The 22,144-nt window shown below is 38.5% G+C and overlaps 1 protein-coding gene across 5 annotated transcripts in view; it reads left to right on the forward strand.

Annotated features, from left to right (window-relative positions):
• Positions 1-13,449, forward strand: part of LOC113447305 (electroneutral sodium bicarbonate exchanger 1-like) — a 105,284-nt gene extending 91,835 nt beyond the window's left edge. Inside the window, exons 20-25 of one of the 5 annotated variants that reach the window (XM_087925249.1) lie at positions 1,052-1,120; positions 3,236-3,409; positions 6,257-6,391; positions 8,748-8,863; positions 11,437-11,539; positions 12,255-13,449. In XM_087925249.1, coding sequence (XP_087781375.1) covers positions 1,052-1,120; positions 3,236-3,409; positions 6,257-6,391; positions 8,748-8,863; positions 11,437-11,524 — 582 coding nt within the window. In that variant the 3' untranslated portion in view covers positions 11,525-11,539; positions 12,255-13,449. Of the gene's footprint in view, positions 1-1,051; positions 1,121-3,235; positions 3,410-6,256; positions 6,396-7,342; positions 7,842-8,747; positions 8,864-11,436; positions 11,540-12,254 lie in introns of those variants that run through there. The other 4 variants (XR_015741907.1, XR_015741906.1, XM_087925251.1 and 1 more) reach the window with 4 other exon arrangements.
• Positions 13,450-22,144: the final 8,695 nt, after the last annotated feature.

A 22,144-nucleotide genomic window follows, 5' to 3' on the forward strand; every position in this document is an offset into this window, starting at 1 on the left:
CTCCACTTATGACCACAGTTACAACTAATATATACCTCAGCTGGTGACCACTGTTGCGAGGCAAGGTGGTTGTTGAGTGAGCTGTGCCCGATTTTATGACCGTTCTGCCACAATTGTTAAGCAAATCACTTTAGTTGTTAAGTGAATCATGTCATTAAATGACACCGGCTCCTCCCATTGACGTTGCTTATTGTAAGCCAGCTGGGAAGGTGACCAATGGTGATCACAAGACCCTAGGACCCTGCAAGCATTGTAAATACATACCAGTTGCCAAGTGATTATGGGAATGTTGTGATGGTTATAGGCATGAGGACCAGTTACAAAACATTTTTTTTTAGCGCTGTTGTAATTTCGAATGGTCACTAAACAAATGGTTGTAAGTTGAGGACTACCACAGCCAGAGAAATATGCAACTGTTAATGTATGATTTTCTGCATTCAATTTCAAAATAAAATTTGGTGTAAATGCCACACTACCCCGTGACAGATTAAAGACAGATTTGATACTGAAATTAACCTTAATAAATCCTTGGTTATAAAGATGAAGAGTGACTATTCTCTTCAATCAAAATAAAAGCTATCATAATTGTTCATAAACAATTTCTATTGCTAAAATGAGACAGCTGTTAAGTGAATTTTGCCCTATTTTATGACATTTCTTGCCACTGTTGTTAAGTGGATCGCTGCAGTTAAGTTGGTAACACGGTTGTTAAGTAAATCTGGCTTCCCAATTCACTTGGCTTGTCAGAAAGAAACAAACGTTGATCACGTGACTCAGGGACACTGCAACCGTCATAAATAGGAGTCAGTTGCCAAGTGGCTGAATTTTGAACACATGACTAGGAGATGCTACAACAGCTGCAAATGTGAAAAACGGTCATAAATCACTTTTTCCAGTGCCGTTGTAACTTTGAACTGTGATTAAACTAAGTGTTATAAGTCAAGGACTACCTGTATTTTTAAACAATACAGTATTATTTTTTAGTTATGAAGAATTTAGTGATACACCTAAACTCCGTCTCATGTAGTACTTATATTCTTTTTCTTTTCAGTTTATACCGATGCCTGTTCTCTATGGAGTGTTTTTATACATGGGTGTTTCTTCTCTGAATGGAATACAGGTATTTATATATATATTTTATGTAAGCACAGAAAGGATGTCTGGGCCTTTGAATGGTTAATGTTTGTGGTGAATTTTGGTAAGTGGTAGGGACATCAGAAGACTGAAAAAAGAGCTTTGTATTTTGAGTAGAGAAAACATGTATTCCACCAGATAGTAGTGGTAAATACCAGGTAGCCATAGTACCAGTACCTGATAGCCATAATAAAAAGGCAGCTGTATCCGAATCTAGGGCATGGTGCTCATCTCAGTTTCTTGGCTGCCAACATGGTCTGAAGATAATTTCCAACAATAATTTCAGCATTATCCTGTAGAAAGTTAGCACCCACCCCTTTCCTAGAAGAATGAAATATTTTGAGAAATATTAAAAAGGCAGGATAAAATATTTCTCCTAGAAGAGAAATAAAAATCCTAAGGGGGACAGAAACTCAGAGCTCCAGCTCCCTGCCCCCAGCAAGATACTGAGCTGAGACCAGCTTTTAGAAATGCAGATTTGGTAATCCATTACTCCCTGCAACAAGGTCTGATTATCCCTCAGCCATAATAAGAATTGCCCAACACCCTTTTAGGACACAAACTCCTTCATTGCATCATCTCAGTTGCACCACACCCTCCAAACTTTAATCAAACTTGGGGGCTCTGATAAACTACAGAGCCAGCTATGACCCCTACAACAATCAATAGAATACATATTCTTGCACAGGAACAGGAAGCTCAAGTTCAAAGCCCAAGAGAAGGTATAAATACCTCTCACTCTCAACTTCATGTGGTCAGTTGCCCAGAATCACCCATGTTGCTGCTTCTTCATCAATAAATCATCTTTCCAATCAGCCTCCATGTTTTCAGTGTCTTTCTCCCAGCTTGGAACTGAACCGGATGGATATTTCTTCCAACAGTCCAAAGACAATACTGCCGTAGTAGCTTTGCAAACAATAGTAGACATTTTGCTTTACCTATCAAGGCTTATATTTCTCCATGGTTCAGTCCTTGGGCTTCCATAAGATGAGTCATTGATCCATTGGGCTTTGATCTTGTAATTGTGGCCCAGACATCACCAAGCCAGACAAAGGAGGTTTGGATTTTTGTTACGTAGAGTACTAGGGCCTGGATCTCTGGGATGTTTGCCTATTAATGGATCAGAGCACATAACCCATAGCATATGACTTCTTCCCCATCACCCTCTGAGTTGGACATCATAAAACCCTGAGATTTGTACCATTTTTCAGGTTTTTAATTTATATATACTGTATATATGAACATGAATTTGGGCAAACTCTGGAAGACAGGGGAGGGATGGGATCTGGCATACTATGGTCCATGAGTTGGACATCTTAGTGAGTGAACAACAACATACTTCATATATTCTGTACTGTGCTAGAATATGACACAATAAATTTATTTCATGGTTGCTTGTAACCTCAAAGTCTGTGCACTTCCTTTTGTTGTAAACAAAAAAAAGCACCACATTCCATCTTTCAACAGAAGATACTAGGGACTGAAGTTTTGATCAATAGAATGCAAAACTTATGCCTTAAATTGAGCTGGGCTGTTTCTCAAGTATTATAACATTTCAGTGTTTGAGTAACAGCTTTAAACTATAAGTTGTGAGGATACATTATTGTTTAAGAGTGGTGTTTGACAAACCTTGACAATTTTAAGGTGTGTGGACTTTCAGAATTCCCCAGCCAGTTGAAGTCTATACATCTTAACATTGTGAGGTTGAGAAATACACTGTTTAAAAGTATATTGCCAGGTATAACACAAAGGGTTCCCTGGGAAACCACTCAAAGTGAATTTTATCAAAATGCCTTTTGACCATGGGTGGAAATATATATGATTCCTGTTCATAGGATGCAGATTTAAAGAATTAATGGCTTTTGTATTACTGACTAAAGCTCTAGTGTGAAAAATGCTCTTGACCCATGTACTAGGTTGTGCAATGGTTTCCTTATGGCAGCACATCCATGAAAGTGTTAGTTGTACTCTGCCTTGCCTTCCCAGCCAGGATGAACAATTCCAGGATGCTTGGTTGGAACAATATGATTTCTAGAATGCCTACTCTACCAGTTGGATCTTTTTCAACAAATGCTCTGTTTTTGTTGTACTATTTTCCTAGTTTTTTGATCGCCTGAAGTTAATGGGAATGCCCACCAAGCATCAGCCTGATTTCATTTACCTGCGACATGTTCCTCTGAGGAAAGTGTATCTCTTCACAGTGATCCAGCTCACCTGTCTGATCATTCTGTGGGTTGTCAAGATGTCTCCTGCAGCCATTATCTTTCCCATGATGGTAAAAATACTTAAGCTGAAGTATCCATCTCTTGTCATAAGGGCATGGGGAGACAGAGTCAGAATTTCATCTTAAAGGCATTAACCTGGGATCTGGTATGACATTTCCCAGTTTTGAGAAGACCTGATTTTTGCTGAGAATCCTGAGTTGTAAGGCTTCAGAAATGGGTTGTTAGTTATATATTATTCCTATGTCAGAGAACAGGTGAGTGACGATAGTTTGTGTATTTATTTGCATCCTGTCTTTATTATTGTCTACAAATAACTCAAAGTAGGAAACATACCCGACAAACTTTCTTCGTCCTATTTTCCCCACAAGAAAAACCCTGTGGGGGAGTTGGGATGAGAGAAAGTGATGGCCCAAGGACACCTAGCTGGCTTTCATAGCTAAGGTGGGTCTTGAATTTGAGGCCTCCTGCTTTGTAGGCTGATGCCAACTGCTATATATAAACTATTGCTGGTGGCTTAAGGGGAAATCATTAACAGTGAAACCATTTACAAAATGGAAATTAAGATACATTTCAGATAAATTTCCATTTATCCTAATTTGTAGTTTGTAGATTTGACTGAATATGCCATTTCTCATTTCTCGTACAATTGGCATAGCAGGTCAGTACCATCCATTGCCTCTTTCTAAATTTCAGTGTGAATTAATAGAAATCTTGCTTGTATGATTAAGTGGGCTGTAGAGGTAGTCCTCACTTACTGACCTCCACTGGGACTGGCAATCACTAAGCACCAAGGTCATTAAATGAGACATCACTTCTGTGTTCTCCCAATTATTTTGCCTTGTTTGGAAGCTGACTGTGAAGTCCATGAATAGTGGTCACATGGCTGCAGGATGCTGTGATGGTCATAAATGAAGAGGATTGGTAGCAACCTTGGTTGCTAAAAGAGACAGTCAGTAAGTGAGGAATACCGTTAGTGTGCTTCTTGACATGAGCCTTTCTTTTACTAGGAGAGTTGTGGTTTTAATTGTGTGCTTGGAGTTAAAATATCTGATTTTCTCTCAGTGTGATTATTTCTGAATACCTACCAAATAGCTCCAAGATAATTAAATCTACTTTTTCTTTTCATCCACTGTTCCTTATGAATTCTGTATTTTTTATTTTATTTTTTCAAGCATGCATTTGATAATATACAGTATATAAGTATAAACATGATTATTAATACATGAAATAGATGCAAATAAAAGGGAACATTAAAACAGGGATGGTGGACACGCTGATGCGCTTATGCACACCCCTTATAGACCTCTTAGGAATGGGGTGAGGTCAACAGTAGGCAGTTTGAGGTTAAAGTGTTTGGGGTTAGTGGAACAAAATCACAGACTCAGGTAGAGTATTCTAGGCATTGACCACTCTGTTGCTGAAGTCGTATTTCCTGCAATCGAGTTTGGTGCAAGTTACCCTGAGTTTGTATCTATTGTGTGCTCGTGTATTGTTGAGGTTGAAGTAGTCATTGACAGGTAGGACATTGTAATGGATAATTTTATGTACTACTCTTAGGTCAGACCGAAGGTGGCGTAGTTCTAAGTTATCTGAGCCTAAAATTTCAAGTCTGGAGGCATAGGCTATTTTATTGCGAGGAGTGGAGTGGAGGACTTTTCTCGTGAAATATTTCTGGACTCTCTTAATTGTATTAATGTCCGATATGCAGTGTGGATTCCAGACAGATGAGCTGTATTCAAGAATTGGTCTAGCAAATGTTTTGTATGTTCTAGTTAGTAGTACAGTATTACCAGAGAAAAAGCTTTGCTGGATTAGGTTAACAACTCTGAATGCCTTATTGGAAATGTTGTTGCAGTGGCTCTAGCACTTAAATCATCAGAGATGAGAACTCCAAGGTCCTTGACAGAGTGAGAGTCATCTACAAGCTCTTGTCCGTCCAGCTTGTATTTTATTTTTTGATTTTTCTTGCCAATATGTAAGACAGAGCATAGTCAAGGTCTTTTTGAAGTGTAGCAGCATTGTCGGTGGTGTTGAATACTTTTTCATCAGCTGCAAAAAGAACACAGTTGCTTTTAATATGATCACAAAGGTCATTTATGTAAAGTATAAAGAGAGTTGGTTCTAGAACACTGCCTTGGGGGACACCATTGTTAACAGGTATGGGATTTAATAGGGCGCTCCCTATTTTGACCATTTGTTGCCTGTTTGACTGGAATGCAGCTATCCAATTATGCAGGTGTCCGGAGATGCTATAAGATTTTAGTTTTAGGAGTAGTTTGTTGTGTACCACTGAATCAAAGGCTTTACAGAAGTCTATGTAAACTGCGTCTATTGCTTTGCCCTGATCGAGTTGTGTAGTCCATATGTTTTTGCAGTGTAAGAGTTGCAGATTACAGGATAGTTTTTTCCTGAAACCAAATTGCTTATTAGAGAGCAGGTTGTTTGTCTCTTAAATGGAGGGTAATGGATTGGTTAATAATTGATTCCATGACTTTGCAGATCACGCAGCATAAGGAGATTGGTCTGTAATTTTCAACAAGGCTGGGGTCTCCCGTTTTGAAGATGGGAATGACTGTGGCTATTGATTGTTTCTTGCCTTTTCCTATTGGTTTCAGCAGTATCACAAAAGACTCCATGGTTGTGTTTATTTAACAATGGGAGAACAATAGCCCCTGAATTAGCAAAAAAGCAAGCTATATTTTCCATAATGAAAACTTTTGGAAAAAGAGACCTTGACGATGCGTGACTTACTCTCTGCTGCTCTCTCTTTCTATTTATTTTCTCTGGGTGCTTGTTATCTACTTTGCTCATTTCCAGTGAATTCTGTTGTCATCTCAGGAATGTTACTCTCCCCCCGCCCACCAAAAAATCTCCTTTCTCTTTTTTCCCTTCCAAAGGTTTTAGCACTGGTCTTTGTTCGGAAGGTCATGTATTTATGCTTTTCAAAGAGGGAACTCAGCTGGCTTGATGATCCCATGCCAGAAAGCAAGAAGAAAACATTAGATGATGCTATCCAAAAGGCAAAAGAAGATGTGAGTAAGTTTAAGTACACATATAGGTAGTCCTCGACTTGCAACAGTTTGCTTAGTGACCATTCAAAGTTGCAACAGCACTGAAAAAAAAGTGACTTATAATTGTTTTTCACATTTATGACCATTGCAGCATCCACATGGCCATGTGATTAAAAATTCACTTAACAACTGTCTCTCTTAGCAACAGAAATTTTAGGCTCAATTGTGGCCATCATGTTGAGGACTACCTGTACTTAGTAGCAAGATATGTGTGTTGGTATTGTGGGTGTATGTTTGAAATTAAGTGTGTTTCAGCAGAATTGAAAGGACGAGTTTTTGGTGAGCTCTTTTCAAAGTTTTCTTCTGCTTAGGGGCTAAAAGATTTTCCTATCTCTTCTCACTGATCTTTGTCAACATCTTTTATCCCTTTTGGGTAACGTGGAATAGTTTGTTGTCTTTACACAGTCCGGAAATCCGAAGAAAAAAAAGGTGCTATTTATTTTTATCCTGCCTTTATTAGTTTTATAGGTAACTCAAGACAGTGAACATACCTAATGCTCCTTTTTCCTATTTCCTCCACCTCCAATAACCCTGGGAAGTGGACTGGGATTATGAGAAAGAGAGATTGGCCCAAAGTCACTCAGCTGGCCTAAGACAGGACTAGAACTCACAGTGTATCGGTCTGTAATCTGGCGCTTTAACCACTACACTAAACTACACTATACTAAAGGTTCCTCTAATTTTTCAGCATACATATGTGGTCCATTCAGTTCTTTACATAAATTCAGACAGAATAGGCATGGCAATTATAGGTCTAATCCTGATTCTCCCTTCCAAAGGTCCATCCACATGTTCCCCTAACTGCAACTTGCTATGTCCTCATGATACTGTTTCCATCTCATCCTCGGCCCATAGCTGATGTTTTCCATTTTTTTCATGACACAATTGTGGCTGTATGTGGCTCTTTACCAGGAACTGCACTGAGTGATGATGTAATCGGGCAGAAACCCATCCAACATTCACATCATTTGCTTTTGGGCCTCTGGACACTGTACTCCATGTCCCTTTTTCCTGTGTGCTGCTGATCTGATGTGACCGCTGGCTTCTGCAGGCAGATGTCCAGTGCTTTTGGGAGAGTAAGTCAGATCTTTTCCAGGCACCTTGCTAACATAATCACCACTACGGTGAAACAGCACAAGGATGCTTTCGTGTCTTGCTTCTATGCTCTCATGAGTGACCACTAGAGGGAGCATTAGCTCTTTCTTTAAAAACATGACAGTTTTTTTTTCTCTCCAGAAATTTCACCAGGAAAAACAGTTTTTAGCGGAAAAGGTTGTCCGCTTCAGCTAACAAAGGAGCGTACTTTCTACTGCAAGGGTGTCAAACTGGATCTGTCCTGCGGGATGCTTAGATCTGGCTCATGGGGCCACTCTGGAAACAGCAAAGGACCAGCCTGTGAAGCCTCTGCCAGCGAAAACTGAGTTCGGGGGGGCATGTGTGGCCCTCCCAGGCCCTGTTTTGGGCAGTGACAGCCTCCTGCAGCCCTCTAGCAGTGAAAACAGAGCTCCGCTTTTACTGGCAGAAGGCTGTAGGAAGCTGGTCGTGGCTGAAAACGGGGCTCTGGGGGGGCATGCACAGCCCACCCGAGCTTTGTTTTTACTGGCAGGGGGCTGCAGGAGGATGTCGCAACCGAAAACAGATCAGGAGCCCGTTTTCGCTGGCCTTCGACATGAGTGATGTCACTCTGGCCACACCCCTTGGCCACACCCCCCCCTGGCCAGGTCAAACATAACCCTGATACAGCCCTTAATGAAACCAAGTTTGACAGCCCTGTTTGTTTTTACATAGTTATTTCAGTCGTTTTTCCTGGGGTTTCCATATCTTTTTTTCTTATCTGTTCTGTATTGAAGTCCCAGACTTTTTTTTACTGAGGTCCTAGCCTCTCTGGATGTGATCTTTTGCCATCTCCCACTCTCTTTTCGGTGGCAACTGCTGTGAATATTGTGAGTCCTTAGGTCACATTGGGCATAACTTGCTGACTCTGGTGGTAATTTCCTGGAAAGAGATTCATGTCTTACACCATGTTAGAAAGAACTTCACTGCCTCCAGGCATGGACTGTGTAGGTACTAAGTAAATTGGAACATTTTAATACAGTAATGATGGAATTCAGGGCATAATGCAGATCAGGCTACTTTGGTTTTAAACTTGTTTCTTTATTGTCAGCAAATGTCATGAAAGTTGATAAATGAAGCTAAATAAAATGATACAAATGATATCCAAAGGTAACCATTATCAATTTGGTCATAGAAAACTTTGGTTGGTCTATGTGCAGATTATTTTGTCAGTCTTAACCAGAATTTTTCTTGTGTTAAAAAGGAATCTCAGAATATGATAGAAGATGGTACCTCAGCTGTAGCTGAAATGCCTCCAATGACTTCAAATTATTTGACAGTTCCAGGAAACTCAAAAAATGTACCAAAAATTGACATTAGGTAAAAAAAAAGAAGCTAAATGCAATTATTACATTGTTGTTGTTTGTGCTGTTGTTGTTGCTGCTGCTATTACTATTTTAATTCTTCTAGTAACCTATTTGGGAAGATACCGGAATACTCTTTGGCACATCTTTTGAGTGGTATCAACTATTTTTACAACTGTGTTCATATGCAGACACTCATGGCTCCATCGCTGACATTTTTAAAAGAATAGCATCTTAAATAATTTCCAGTTTTGTAAATATACACAGGGCCCTGTCCAGCTGTGTCCTACCTCATGGGAAATGATATGGAGTGTAGCTGCTAGAATTTCTATTTCCAAAATTTAAAAAGGACCAAGTTTGGAAGTTGTCCCCCCACCAAAAAATATTTAAAAATTTGCCCTTATTGTTGTTCAACTGCGTAGCACGGGTGTCAACTCATGTTGTCACAGCATCATCATGTGACTTTTCCCCCCTACGCTAAACCAGGCATGGGCATGGCCAGCACATGACCCATCCGGCCTGCAGGCCGGGAGTTTGACAGCCCTGGTGTAGCACCAACCTGCATCCGTTAACATAGCATTCATCGTGGTTGGGGGTGGCTTCTCCTTCCATTTAAGAATGCCTTGAATACTAGCATCAGCCACAACTCTATCCTATTTTTTTGTTAGGTTTTTAATTATCTACATGGAGGAAGATTTTAAACTCAAAAGCTTGCAACTGTTTTAAAGCATTGTCCTGTTATAGGAACTATTTCTGTAGATTGTTCTTACTCTGACACCCCCCCACACCCGAACAATGCAATAGCAATAGCTGGTCTGACCAAGACTTCCTGAAACTAACAATCCCATGCTGTTCCCAAACCCTCCTTTTTTATTCTTTCAACGGCTGTGAATTACATGCATTCACAGCCTGTAATGAGTCCCAAACAGTTCATGAATAGTCCATCAGAAGTCTGCCACAGTCTTTTCGGGATAAGGCTGATAAGCACCCACCTTTATCTCCCTTGAAATGCTGCCAACGACTAAATTGCCAATTAGTTGTACAAGGCCAAATAGAGCACAAAGTCAACAAAGAGCTTCAGATGTTAAATAGACCAGAATGATCAAAGTTGCTTCCTGCAAAGTCTCATGTCCCCTTGATCCTCCTTTATGTCTTATGGGAGGGGCCAATCATCTCCAAGCCTTACTCCCAAGTCACCCCTTTTGTCAACCTTGAGCCAGTGAGACTCGAATTGCCAAATTGCTGGCAGCTGGTGATCAGGAAAAGTAGCCTGCAGTACTGCATTCTAACTACTGCACCACCATGGCTCTTATGCAGCTGCTATTATACTTAAAAAATAAATAAATCAAAATTGCTTGTTTGTTCTGCGGGTGCCCTTTCCTGACTAGTTCTTGAAGCTGTACTGAAAACTTGTTTCTAGAAACAGATCTAACAAAGGACTGAATTTTTCCTACTCTTTTCCCTGACACACATTATTGAAGAAAAAAAAAACAAGTCCCTTCATTCATGTTTAGTATCCTGTTGTATTGTGTTACGGTAGAATTTCCGGCATGTTCTGGGACAAAATATTTTGCCCATAGAAGGACTCAAGTTCTCTAATTGTTGAAAGAAAAAAAAGTTTTTCAATTCAAGGCCATTTTAAAAGATGTTACTTAAACTATAATTAAGTTCACTGCACCATCACTCATGCTTTCCTATTCCTTATTGATTGATTGATTTAACGTGTATGACACCCATCTCATTCTAAAAAGAGAATCTTTGGAGTTTGGAGTACCATTGAAAAAAATAAGGCTGATATTGAACTAACTGAACTTTCTACCTGGATACAGGTAGTCCTTGACTTCCAACCATTCATTTAATGATCATTCGAAATTACAATAGCAGTAAAAAAAAGTACTTATGACCATTTTTTGCTCTTACAACAATTTCAGCATCCCCATGGTCATGTGATCAAAATTCAGATGTTGGCAACTGGTTCACATTTATGACGATTGCCGTGTCCTGTGGTCACCTTTTGTGACCTTCTGACAAGCAAAATCAGTGGGGAAGCCAGATTCACATAACAACCGTGTTACTAATTTAAGAACTGCAATGATTCTTTTAACAACTGTGGCAAGAAAGATCGTAAAATGGGGCAAAACTCACTTAACATCTGTCTCGCTTAGCAACATAAATTTTGGGCTTAATTATGATCATAAGTCAAGGACTACCTCTATTTAATGAGGTTGGTATACAACTAAGAAAAGAATGATAATATTAGAAAAATGGATGTGTTATTCCTTGCCTCCACTCACCCATATGTATGAACTGTATTTGTTCATTGACGGTCACTTTTAATATTTAAATTTCTGGCATTCCAGACTTCTGGCTTTATAATTACAATAGTCATGGCTTTGTTCATGTAATCAGGGAAAAGAACAATTTTCTAATCATAAAATACAGTGTTTTGAAAGAAACTGAATTATATGTGTTGTATTTGGAAATAGTCCGTGAATGATTTGCTATCTCGTTTAAGGCAGGGGAATCAACTCTAAATGATAAAAATAATTTTATAAAATAAGAAATCTCTTAATGAAAATGTTATTGTAGGCCCGATCCTGCAGATATTAATATCTCAGAAGAAATGCCGAAAACAGCTGTGTGGAAGACCCTCACCATGAATACAGAAAAACTCTGAAGTTAAAAGGAATAGGTATGGCAATTTTCTATAGGGCAGTCTCAAATCTCTAAATGCAGTCTTCAAGAAATGATAATGTCACCTAGTTTGGTAATGAAACACCTGCAAGAAAATCACCAAGAGGTGATTTTCAGAGAGCACCAAGAGCCACACCATCTTCAAGGAAGATTATATAAAAGGGATAGTTTTCAAAATGGCATGCTGAAAATTGTTATCCATGTCTCCCCAAATATTGTAGTTTTCTTAAATCTGTTACTGTGAGCTGAATACAGTCAATATATGCCCACAAAATCACCATACCATCTGTGTAGCATGGCAAGTCAACAGTTGTATTATATATAGTTTATAAAGGAAGAGCAGTCATTTGACTCATGATAGAAATGTCTGGTCCAGAAGCAGATGTGAGCTTTTACTAACTGGATGCCCTTCCTGACACCTATGCAGAGTTCACAGCAGACAATTACTCATTGTGCCCAGAGAGAGAAACATCTTCCACTACCTAGGATTGAACTCACAGCCTCCTGACTGCGAGGTGAGAGTTCCACCTCTAGGCCACTACGCCACTCTAGACCATTTCTATATGCCAAGGATATAATTGGACAACCACGATGCACGCACTCTAAACCTGTTTCATTTGCTTAAAAGTTGGGGTGGGGAAAAATAAAAGATACGGGAAATGTCTTCAGGGTATCCAGGTCTAGTATCTCTAATGGGAATTTTTGATTTACAGCTTGGCCATTTGGGACTTGGCTTAGGACAAGGAGCTTGCAGCACATGAAGATGACTCAGGGAAGAGCCAAGGTGTGCAGGCAAAGGAGAGAAAATACTTTTTGCAATGGAAAAGGCACAGACTCACTAATTGCCCTGGTACTTCCTTCATATAAGTAACTGGGTTCATATTAAAGCCATTGAGAAGTGTTTTGATTATCCTTTTGTGTGCTTCGTTGGGCATTCTAATTATCTTTTGACCAGCAAGGTAATAGAAATCTGATATTAATATCAGATTCTCACATATGTGCACACTCTCTTATATGTGCACACACACAGGTGCATATTTTCTGTATTACAACATCTTAGTAGTAGAGAGATTGCTAGTACTTTTTTTTTTTGCCTTCCGGTGTTTGTTCAACAATTTCCACTTTGAATGTACAGCAACATTATGCCACATTATTTTGAGTTTCTGTTTGGTTTCGGTTTATTGGTGCTACTTAGAGATGTGGGTGTTGTTTGCAAAATCCAATAATAAAATATTCCTGAGTTACCATGCAAGCAATTGATAAAAGGTAACCCACTATTATAAATAAGTGGGAGAAATGTCTCTATGTTGCCCTCCCTGTTTTTGTTTCATAATCATGCTGCTTAAATTCTTTTTCGCTTCTTTGTTTATTTGACAGCCAATCCTGTGAGGAGGTGTTTTTTTTTAAGGAAATGTGTATGTTGCTTTGTTAATGTGATTTCATATCTAGGTGAGTTCAGCCAAGCCATTGACCTCAGCAGTGCAAATTATTTAAGGGGAGGGAAATGTGTTTAACAGAAAAATTGTCAGTGTCACTGTTTGCACTATTTTGATGGTTACTAGCTGCCAAGATAATGTGTGCCCCCAAAATAAGATAGATATTGGAGCTCAAGGTGTGTACAAATGAAGAAGTAATGTAGTGTAGCAATGCAAACATTTATTATCTCTCTCCATCCATGTGATAAAATAAATGTCTGGCCTTGGGACTAGGAAGGGGTGAATGAACTGTAAAGGGTGCTAATTCAGAAAATATTACTCAGATGTGAGAAATAAGGAAACACGAGAAAGAAAATCAAAATAACACACATACAGACTAATTTTGCTCATTATAAGATGTAGTACAAAGAAGCTTGGACAGTTTTCAAGATTCTGTTCTTATTCTCTCGAATAATAAAGATAATGTCAAGTGGTCCTCAGTCTCCTTTCAAAAAAGTTAAAGTTATAATGTCAAAAGATAATAAAATTATTTGGCAAAAGTGATTCCTCCCTTTCCACACAACCCTGCTTGGTTGACAGAGAAGAAGGGGAGAGACAGAAGGAGAGAGAAGATATCAAGAAAACAGGAGTTCAGGGTTGCAGAGAAAATGGATGACTTTACAGATTACAAAATCCCACAGAGAGCTTCTTTCTATCTCATCCATTAGCATCATGTGGGCTCCATAGTTTAGCCTCTCCTGGATATATGACACTGGACAGAAAAAGAAATTGTTCGTTCCTGCCCTGTAGTTCATTCTAAACCATTGCTTTTCCTTTTCTTGTTGTTGATGGTCATAGAATATTTAATCTTGCATTTCTAGCATTCAAAACAGCTTACAAAAAGAAGGACCAAAACAATAAATATGAAAGCACACTTTGCATACAATCCTAAAGAAAATTGCTTTAAAGTAACCCTACTGAGCCCATGTTGTTTACTAGTTCACTTTGTTTTAGAGTGTGGTCATCATATTGGAATGAAGATTCATGTTTTTGGAGAATAAGATAAATATTTTGCAGGCTTTTTAAAAAGTACAAATACATATCTATTTTTTTACTATACAACAAATTGTACACGCTGTAATATCATTCAATTGAAAGCAATGCATAGTGTGTTACATGGATATTCCCTGCTTTAGAAAAATAACCTGATGTGTTAAAGTTCATTTCCCAAAATTGTTATCCCGTATCCTGGCATGTCATAGTGTTAAGGAAGATTGCTACACATATTTGCCTGGGAGTAAGTCAGTTAGATTCAGTATAGCATTTCTGAACAGATTAAGCCAAAGCTCCACTTGGAGCTTTGGACAGTTAAGTATGCAGCAAAAATTAATTTATATTTAAATTATTTTCTTTGTGCATTTTAGCTCTAGTACTTAAAAACTAAACTGAAAAACACTACATTGATAAGCAATGTGATTGACAATGAACAATTGTTTCTCCTTATTTTCTCTAATAGCATAAATTGATGCCTTTGTTAGGAACTTGGAAGGCACCATTTCCTGCAGAGAACTCTTAGATGATCCACTTTGGCCTGCATGCTTGATGCAGCCAAGTGACTATTTGCTGTGTCTTTTGTGATGCGGTGAGGCTAGCAAGGAAGTGAAAGATAAATTGCATACATTTATACCCCAAGCTTCCATGTGGGCTGCTATTTTTGGAAACCAAGCTGGCTCTGTGTTCTTTATGCTCTATACTTTAGAACTGTGGGCCAAGTCATCTGGTAAGCTCATCTCTTTCTTAGGCTGCTCCACTATGGAATTCAAATTCTTATAGTGTCACTACTAAATATAGAGAAGAATCAAGTAATTGGTTCTTGCTGATTGACATGAGACAACATTATTTCTTATCTTTTGAAGCCAGTAGGCATATTTAATCTTCAGAAAGCATGTTATGGATGAAATTCACAAAATGGTCCGTAGGCAAGTGTGGTTAGTCATATAATGACCACTGCATGGAAATGACAAACCTTCCTCAAAAAAATCTGCCCCACAACACAAATTTTGAAGGTTTTAAAACAAATTAAAATCATGTCACATATTAAAAATAAAGATAATATTTAAAATAATACCAACTGTCCTGCCTACCTAATAATTATAGGGAATTAATATGGCAATTTGAACAAAATTAAGAGAGAATTAAACAGATTTAAAACTTCAGGGGATGAATAATGCTGTCTTACACTTGTATGATGTATGATGCAACACACCATCTTTAGATTTCCCATAAATTAGTTGCAGGTCGTTTTCTATTTATAACCATTCGTTTAATTTATAACCATTTGAAGTTACAATGGCACTGAAAAAAGTGACTTATTATCATTTTTCACATTGATAACCGTTGCAACATTCCTATGGTCACATCATCAAAGTTTGGATGCTTGGCAACTGGTTCACATTTATGATAGTTGCAGTGTCCCAGGGTCAAATTCATTTAACAACCATGTTAAATGGTTAACAACTGCAATAATTCATTTAACAAGTGTAGCAAGAAAGATAATAAAATGGGACAAAAGGCACTGAGCATCTGTCTTGCTTAGCAACAGAAATTTTGGGCTGAACTGTCAATAAGCCAAGGACTACCTGTATATTATAAAGAGGCAGTAGTTTTCAAACAATCATTCAAGTGTCTTTCAGTAAGACATTATGTTTCTTTGATAGATTTCATTGCTGAAAAAAGGAAGTCACAGAAATTTGAGTTTTCTAGCAGTGTCTCATCACCATACAATTTCAAAACTCTTCATGAGTTTAATTTGTGTGGCAATGAGAGACATTGCTACTGAAGACTGGTTTGCATTAGAATAAATTTTCTCAAAGCGCAGTGGGAAAGAAGCAGTACTAAATATAAAGGGGGCATTCCACAACTGTCAACTACAAATACATATACATTATTATTTTATCCTGCCTTAATATAAAATAAAAATGATCACCGATTTATGGATGAAACCCACTTCATTATCAGATACAGTATATTCAACCTGATAAAACAGTTTTAGTAGTTGGATAAATTGATGTCCCCATTGAGAAAGAACCCAGTAGTAATTAATGAGTTCCCAACTGATTTCCCAAGGAAATCTCTCAAAGGATTTATTGATTTGAGAAGACAACTCTATCTTACCTCTCCTAGAATCAGGTCTGGTAGAGAATCCAAATCATTTGCATCTTAATTTTCATAAAGGAGTTTGTCTTAGTTGTGGCAATGCATTTTATTACATGCTTATAAAAAGTCAATGCTCAGCTTTGTGTCCAAATGTTCTGAAGAGTTCTTCAGATAAATTGGTAGAACCTGAATAGGAAATAGCAGAGCAATGCAAGTAATCCTCACGTATCCACCACTCATTCAGCAATCATTCAAAGTTATAAAAACACTGAAAAAGGAGACTTGCAGTAGCCATTCGGGCACTTGGCAACCAACACATTTATGATGATTGCAGTATCCCATGGTCATGTTCTTGTCAGTTACAACCTTTAGCACAGCCTTCAAACAAGCAAGCCAATAGGGAAGCCATTAGGAAGTTGCATGATATGATGTCATGCTTAATGATCCACAGTGTATCTCTTAATCACCACTAAGTTGGCCATGATCACACAACATTTACTTTATATCTGATAGCCATAGAGTTTCCAATCCCAACTGCAGTTGGTAAATGAGGACTGCTTGTATTAGGGGCTAAGACGAGAAGGCAGAATTGAATGGGTTATGAACAGTATCATGACGGAGTTTTGCAAGGGTACAGCTAAGGCAGAAAATACATTAATGTGTGGATTGTGGCAATTTTTGGTTATTTACAGAGCACTGATATATTAGTTGGTCAAGTAAAACACCAACAACCTCAACACATGGCTAGATTCATATCACAGAGCCAGTTTGGTATAGTTAATAGTAAGGTATCAGCATAGAAACCAAGAAACTGAAATCTAGTCCCATCTAAGGTACAAGCCAGTTGGTTGTCAGTCTTTCTCTCAGCCCTAGGAAGGAAGCAACGGCAAACCATTTCTGAAAAACCTCACCAAGAAAATTCCAGGTGGTTTTGGACATGATTGAATGGAAGAAATAGACTCATACCAAACTCTCTTCTGGAATAGTATTGAAAGGTAGCACAGATGGATCCGTGGAGCTATGCCTTATTCCAGATACTTGGGATCATTCTGAATTAAAGCATAAACTTTAAGACTGGAAAAACATTGAGAAATAAGCCTATTGTGTCTTTTGCGTACATAATCTATTCTAAACCATATGCCCATTTATTGATGAATAAAGTATTTTTGGAAAAACGGGGGAATAAATATTTAAGAAATAGCATCCAGATGGATAGTTTTTCAAATTCAGAGTGTTGGCATTCATTTGGTGTAGGAGGAGGAAGGAATTTAAAGTTCTGGGAACTGAAATAGAGCAGGACAGGAGAGGGAAGAGGAGATATTGCAGGCTGGCAAATTTATCTTTGTTGCCTCTGAATGCCTAACAAGTTTCCACAACCACAGCATAACTTTTTAAAAAAAATTCCAATCTTTTGCAGAGTAGACCAGACAAATACAATTAAAGGCTAGCTGAAGGTAGGAGATCCATATCATTCATTAGGGGCTAAGGGACTGTAGACTTTGTTCCAGTTTTTTCTAGGACATTCATGAGGTCTGCTCTTGATCCATTTTAGATTAATCTCCCACAAACTGGAAATCCTAGGATGATGGAATTGCAGTTCCAACAGATGGGGAGGCATTAGGGAAAGATAACACACTCTTCAAGCATGTTGACCATTTTTGAAAATTATGAAGAATTTCATAATCTTAAACTGAAGAAGGAGAGGAATCCAAGAAAAGGTGCTGGCACATTTTTCTAGTGTTTTTTCTTCCTCCTATAACAACTACATGTAGAAATAGAGAAACTATTTTCTTTTTAGATATAAAAGAAAACATTTATTTTGTTGTAAGAAATGTAATTTTAAAAAAACCACCCCATATTGTAAATAAATGTAATAATGGGGAGAAGGACTCTTATTGGTTCTGTAGTAACTGAAATACATTTGCTAAAATTTTGCTCAAAAATGAGTTATCTAAATAAGTATAGTTTTGTTGTTTTACGGTTAAAAAATCACTGATTCTGCCTCATACTTCATGTCTGTACAAACTCTGTCAATAATAACACTCTGATGATTGAGAATTTTACCCATTATTGATCTAAATGTTAAACTTCAATATTAAAGTATTATTCTAAGCGTGCCCTTTGTCATGTTATTTTCAGAGACAGTGGTTTCCATTGGAATAAGTTTAAAAATTTTATACTGCTTTCCCAAACATTTTTTGATTTTTAAAAATTATTTTACTTTTACAAACATACTTTTAAGATACTTAATTTTTTTCAATCTGCATATATGCCATGAATAAAGGAAGCCTTCAATGACCAAATAATGAGCTGATATGGAAAATATCATTCTCTACTTTAATTGTTCTGTGTTCTCTGATTGGTACATGTCATTTTTTAAAATTGTTTACAAGTCTCCAATGAAGTGGGCTTCCTGCCTATTCAGTGTTTCATTCTGAAAGAAAAGCTAATCTAGGCCAATAAGTGTTTATGGATGGCTCACGTATATCAACATTCCCTATTTAATATTCATTGTAGGCTGGAGGAGGAGGTGATGGTGGTGAAAAAAATGCACATATATATTGGGATCCAGAAACAAGTGTGAAAGTCCACTCTTAAGTATTTGGGTAAGAAAATGGGAAAGAGGAAACAATGCATGTCAATGGCGTGCTATAGATGGGCAAACCGGGCAAAAAGGATGAGATAATGCCCTCCCAGACAGACTACAGAAGTTTCAGGAAGGAAAGACATAGTAAGTAAATCAATCAAGGTTGCAAGGTCTTAAACATTCCTAAGAGATTTTGCTGACAGTTCCATTTTCTGGCTGATTGAAGAAGACACTATTATTCCAGATTTTATTTTCACCAATAAGTAACAGCTATCAGAAGAGGTAGCGATAACTTTGGGACCGAGGCAGTGATCACATCATCTTAAAGTTCAAACATTGCAGAATGAGAAATTGGTCCCGCATGTTAGTTCTCAGGAAAGTCAGCTTAAAACAAACAGAGAGGTACTAGGTGGCATCTCATGGGGATAAAACTTTAGGTTAAAGGGAACACAGAATATATTTTCTAATTGAAAACTAATTTTTTTCAATACTGAGCAACTTAATTGACTGCAGGAATGCAGTTTCTTCAATATGACCTTCAACTACCTCTCATGAAATTTTAATAAGGAAGCCCACAAAATATGATTTGGACGTTACTGTTAGGTAGATATAAAACTGAGAGAAAATACTTCAAAATGAGTGACAATGCTGACACTCTGGTGGACCATTGACTTGATCCATTGGGATTCATATTGCCTTCTGTTCTTTACATCTTTTTGCAAGATTACAATGATCCTGCATTCACCATCTGTGAAAGAGCTCTATGTTCTTTGGTGACAGTAAAAACTTTCTTCTTGGGGCACGTGACAAAATCCTTTGTAAACAGAGAGCTGGGAAGCTGTGTGTGTGTGTGTATTTGAAGAGTCGATATATTTTTGTGTGTGTGTATTCAGTTTCTTTCCGAACAAAGCTGAATAATATATATATATATATATGTGTGTGTGTGTGTGTGTGTTTTCTTAAGTTTTCGTGGGTACTTACATGTATGACATTCAGCTTTGTTCAGGTATTTTCCCACGTCATTGTAGTTGTGCATCATCAGAAGCCTGATGATGGCAGATGAGATTCTGCTGAAACGTTGCTACAACTTTAAAAGCACAACTACAATGACGTGGGAAAATACCCGAACAAAGCTGAATGCTATATATATATATATATATATTTGTTTTCTGAGGTTCTCGCGGGTATTTATATGTAGATCTTTGGTTGTTCGGGTTTTCTCCGCGTAAGATTCGAAGTATCTAAGCAACGTTTCGATGAAGTCTCATTCATCATCTTCAGGCTTCTGTCTCCAGCTCTGTGCTTCTCAGAGTAATGGAGATTGCAGCTGCTTCCTCCTTTAACTGCCAGTGGGGTGGAACTTGATTGGGTGGGGGCTTGGCTGTGTTCTGATTGGGTGGGGGGTGTTCTCATTGGTAGGGGTTTGGCTGTGTTCTGATTGGTTGGGGGTTAGCCGTGTTCTGATTGGTTGGAGCGTGTTCTGTTCAGGAGGGGCTTGGTTGTGCTCTCAGGTTAGTTTTAGTTGCTGGGGATTTGAGCTGGAGAGTTGTGATCTTGCTGTTTGGCTTCTAGTTCGTGGTCCTGCTGCATCTTCATAGTGGGTGTCGGTTTGCTTCATGTATGGCTCAGAGGGGTTTGAAGTGGGTAGTGATGCAGCTGCAGTGCAGCTTCTGGTCCAACACCTCAAAGCCACAGGACATGAAATTGATTTTAAAAATACCAGAACTATCGCCAAAACCGAACACTTCAACAGCAGAATAATCAGAGAAGCCATAGAGATAGAAAAACGCCCACACAGCATGAACAAACGAGATGACACCTCCCGCCTTCCAGCCATTTGGAAACCCGCCCTCATGAACAGACGAGTACCTAACATGAAGAAGGACACTGGACCCACACCCATGAGAGCCACACAAGATGCCACCACCACACTTCCATGTAGAAAACAGACTCCCACCCATTCAGAAAATGAGAAACGACCATGGACCAGAAGCTGCACTGCAGCTGCATCACTACCCACTTCAAACCCCTCTGAGCCATACATGAAGCAAACCGACACCCACTATGAAGATGCAGCAGGACCACGAACTAGAAGCCAAACAGCAAGATCACAACTCTCCAGCTCAAATCCCCAGCAACTAAAACTAACCTGAGCACAACCAAGCCCCCTCCTGAACAGAACACGCCTCCAACCAATCAGAACACGGCTAACCCCCAACCAATCAGAACACAGCCAAACCCCCTACCAATGAGAACACCCCCCACCCAATCAGAACACAGCCAAGCCCCCACCCAATCAAGTTCCACCCCACTGGCAGTTAAAAGGAGGAAGCAGCTGCAATCTCCATTACTCTGAGAAGCACAGAGCTGGAGACAGAAGCCTGAAGATGATGAATGAGACTTCATCGAAACGTTGCTTAGATACTTGAATCTTACGCGGGAGAAAACCGAACAACCAAAGATCTACACATATATATATATATATATATATATATATATATATATATATATATATATATATATATATATATATATATACATACATACATACACACACACATACACACACACACACCACACACATATATACACAATATATTAGGTAGGTATATATTTGGCAGGTATTTATATGTATGGTATTTAGGTTTCTTTGGATATTTTCCCACGTCTTAATAGTTGTGCTTTTAAAGTTATAGCGATGTTTCAGCAGAATCTCACCTACCATCCTCAGGCTTGTGTATTGGGTTTTTTCCTAATTGTGTGTGTCAGGCTTTAGCAGCCATTTCTGTTTGAATTTAGTGCTGGCTTCATGCTTTATTTGAATGGTTTTTTCTTCATCCTGATTGGCTGGGAGTCTAGGTCTGTATTTATCGCTCTTCGAGTTGCTGTGTTCTTGATTAGCTGGCAACATTGTGTTTTGTGTATTAGGTTTTTTTAGTGCAGCTTGGTTTCTTGTGAATGGCCAACAATTGTATATTAGGAAGCTAGGTTTTATTTGGGTAGCTGGCTGGGGCGTGTTTTGATTGGAGGTATTGGTGGGAGGGTCTGTTTGTGTCCAGGTGTTTGTTTGGACTGTGGTATAGATATTTTTTTTGTTTCTGAGTGCAGGCTTCCAGATGATTGATAGTCTGGTGGAGTCATCTCTTCTATTCATACTATTAGGTCTTTTATCAATTTCCATGGCTTCTCTGATGATTCTGTAGCTGGGGTTTTCTATAGTAGCTAGGGTTTTGGTGCCATTGAAGTCGATGCTATAACCTGTGGCTTTCATATGTTGGACAGAAAAATAGGAGCCATCCTAAGAAACCCTAAAGATAAAATTGACCTGGAACACCAAGGCATATATGAAGTCCCCTGCACATCATGCCCCACCACATACATTGGACAGACCAATAGAAGAATAAGTACCCACCTGGATGAACATAAAAATGCAGTAAAAAACTGG

Source organism: Pseudonaja textilis, chromosome 2 (assembly GCF_049901715.1).
Source record: "Pseudonaja textilis isolate UNSWEBS1 chromosome 2, rPseTex1.2, whole genome shotgun sequence".
Taxonomy (NCBI): Eukaryota; Metazoa; Chordata; class Lepidosauria; order Squamata; family Elapidae; genus Pseudonaja; species Pseudonaja textilis.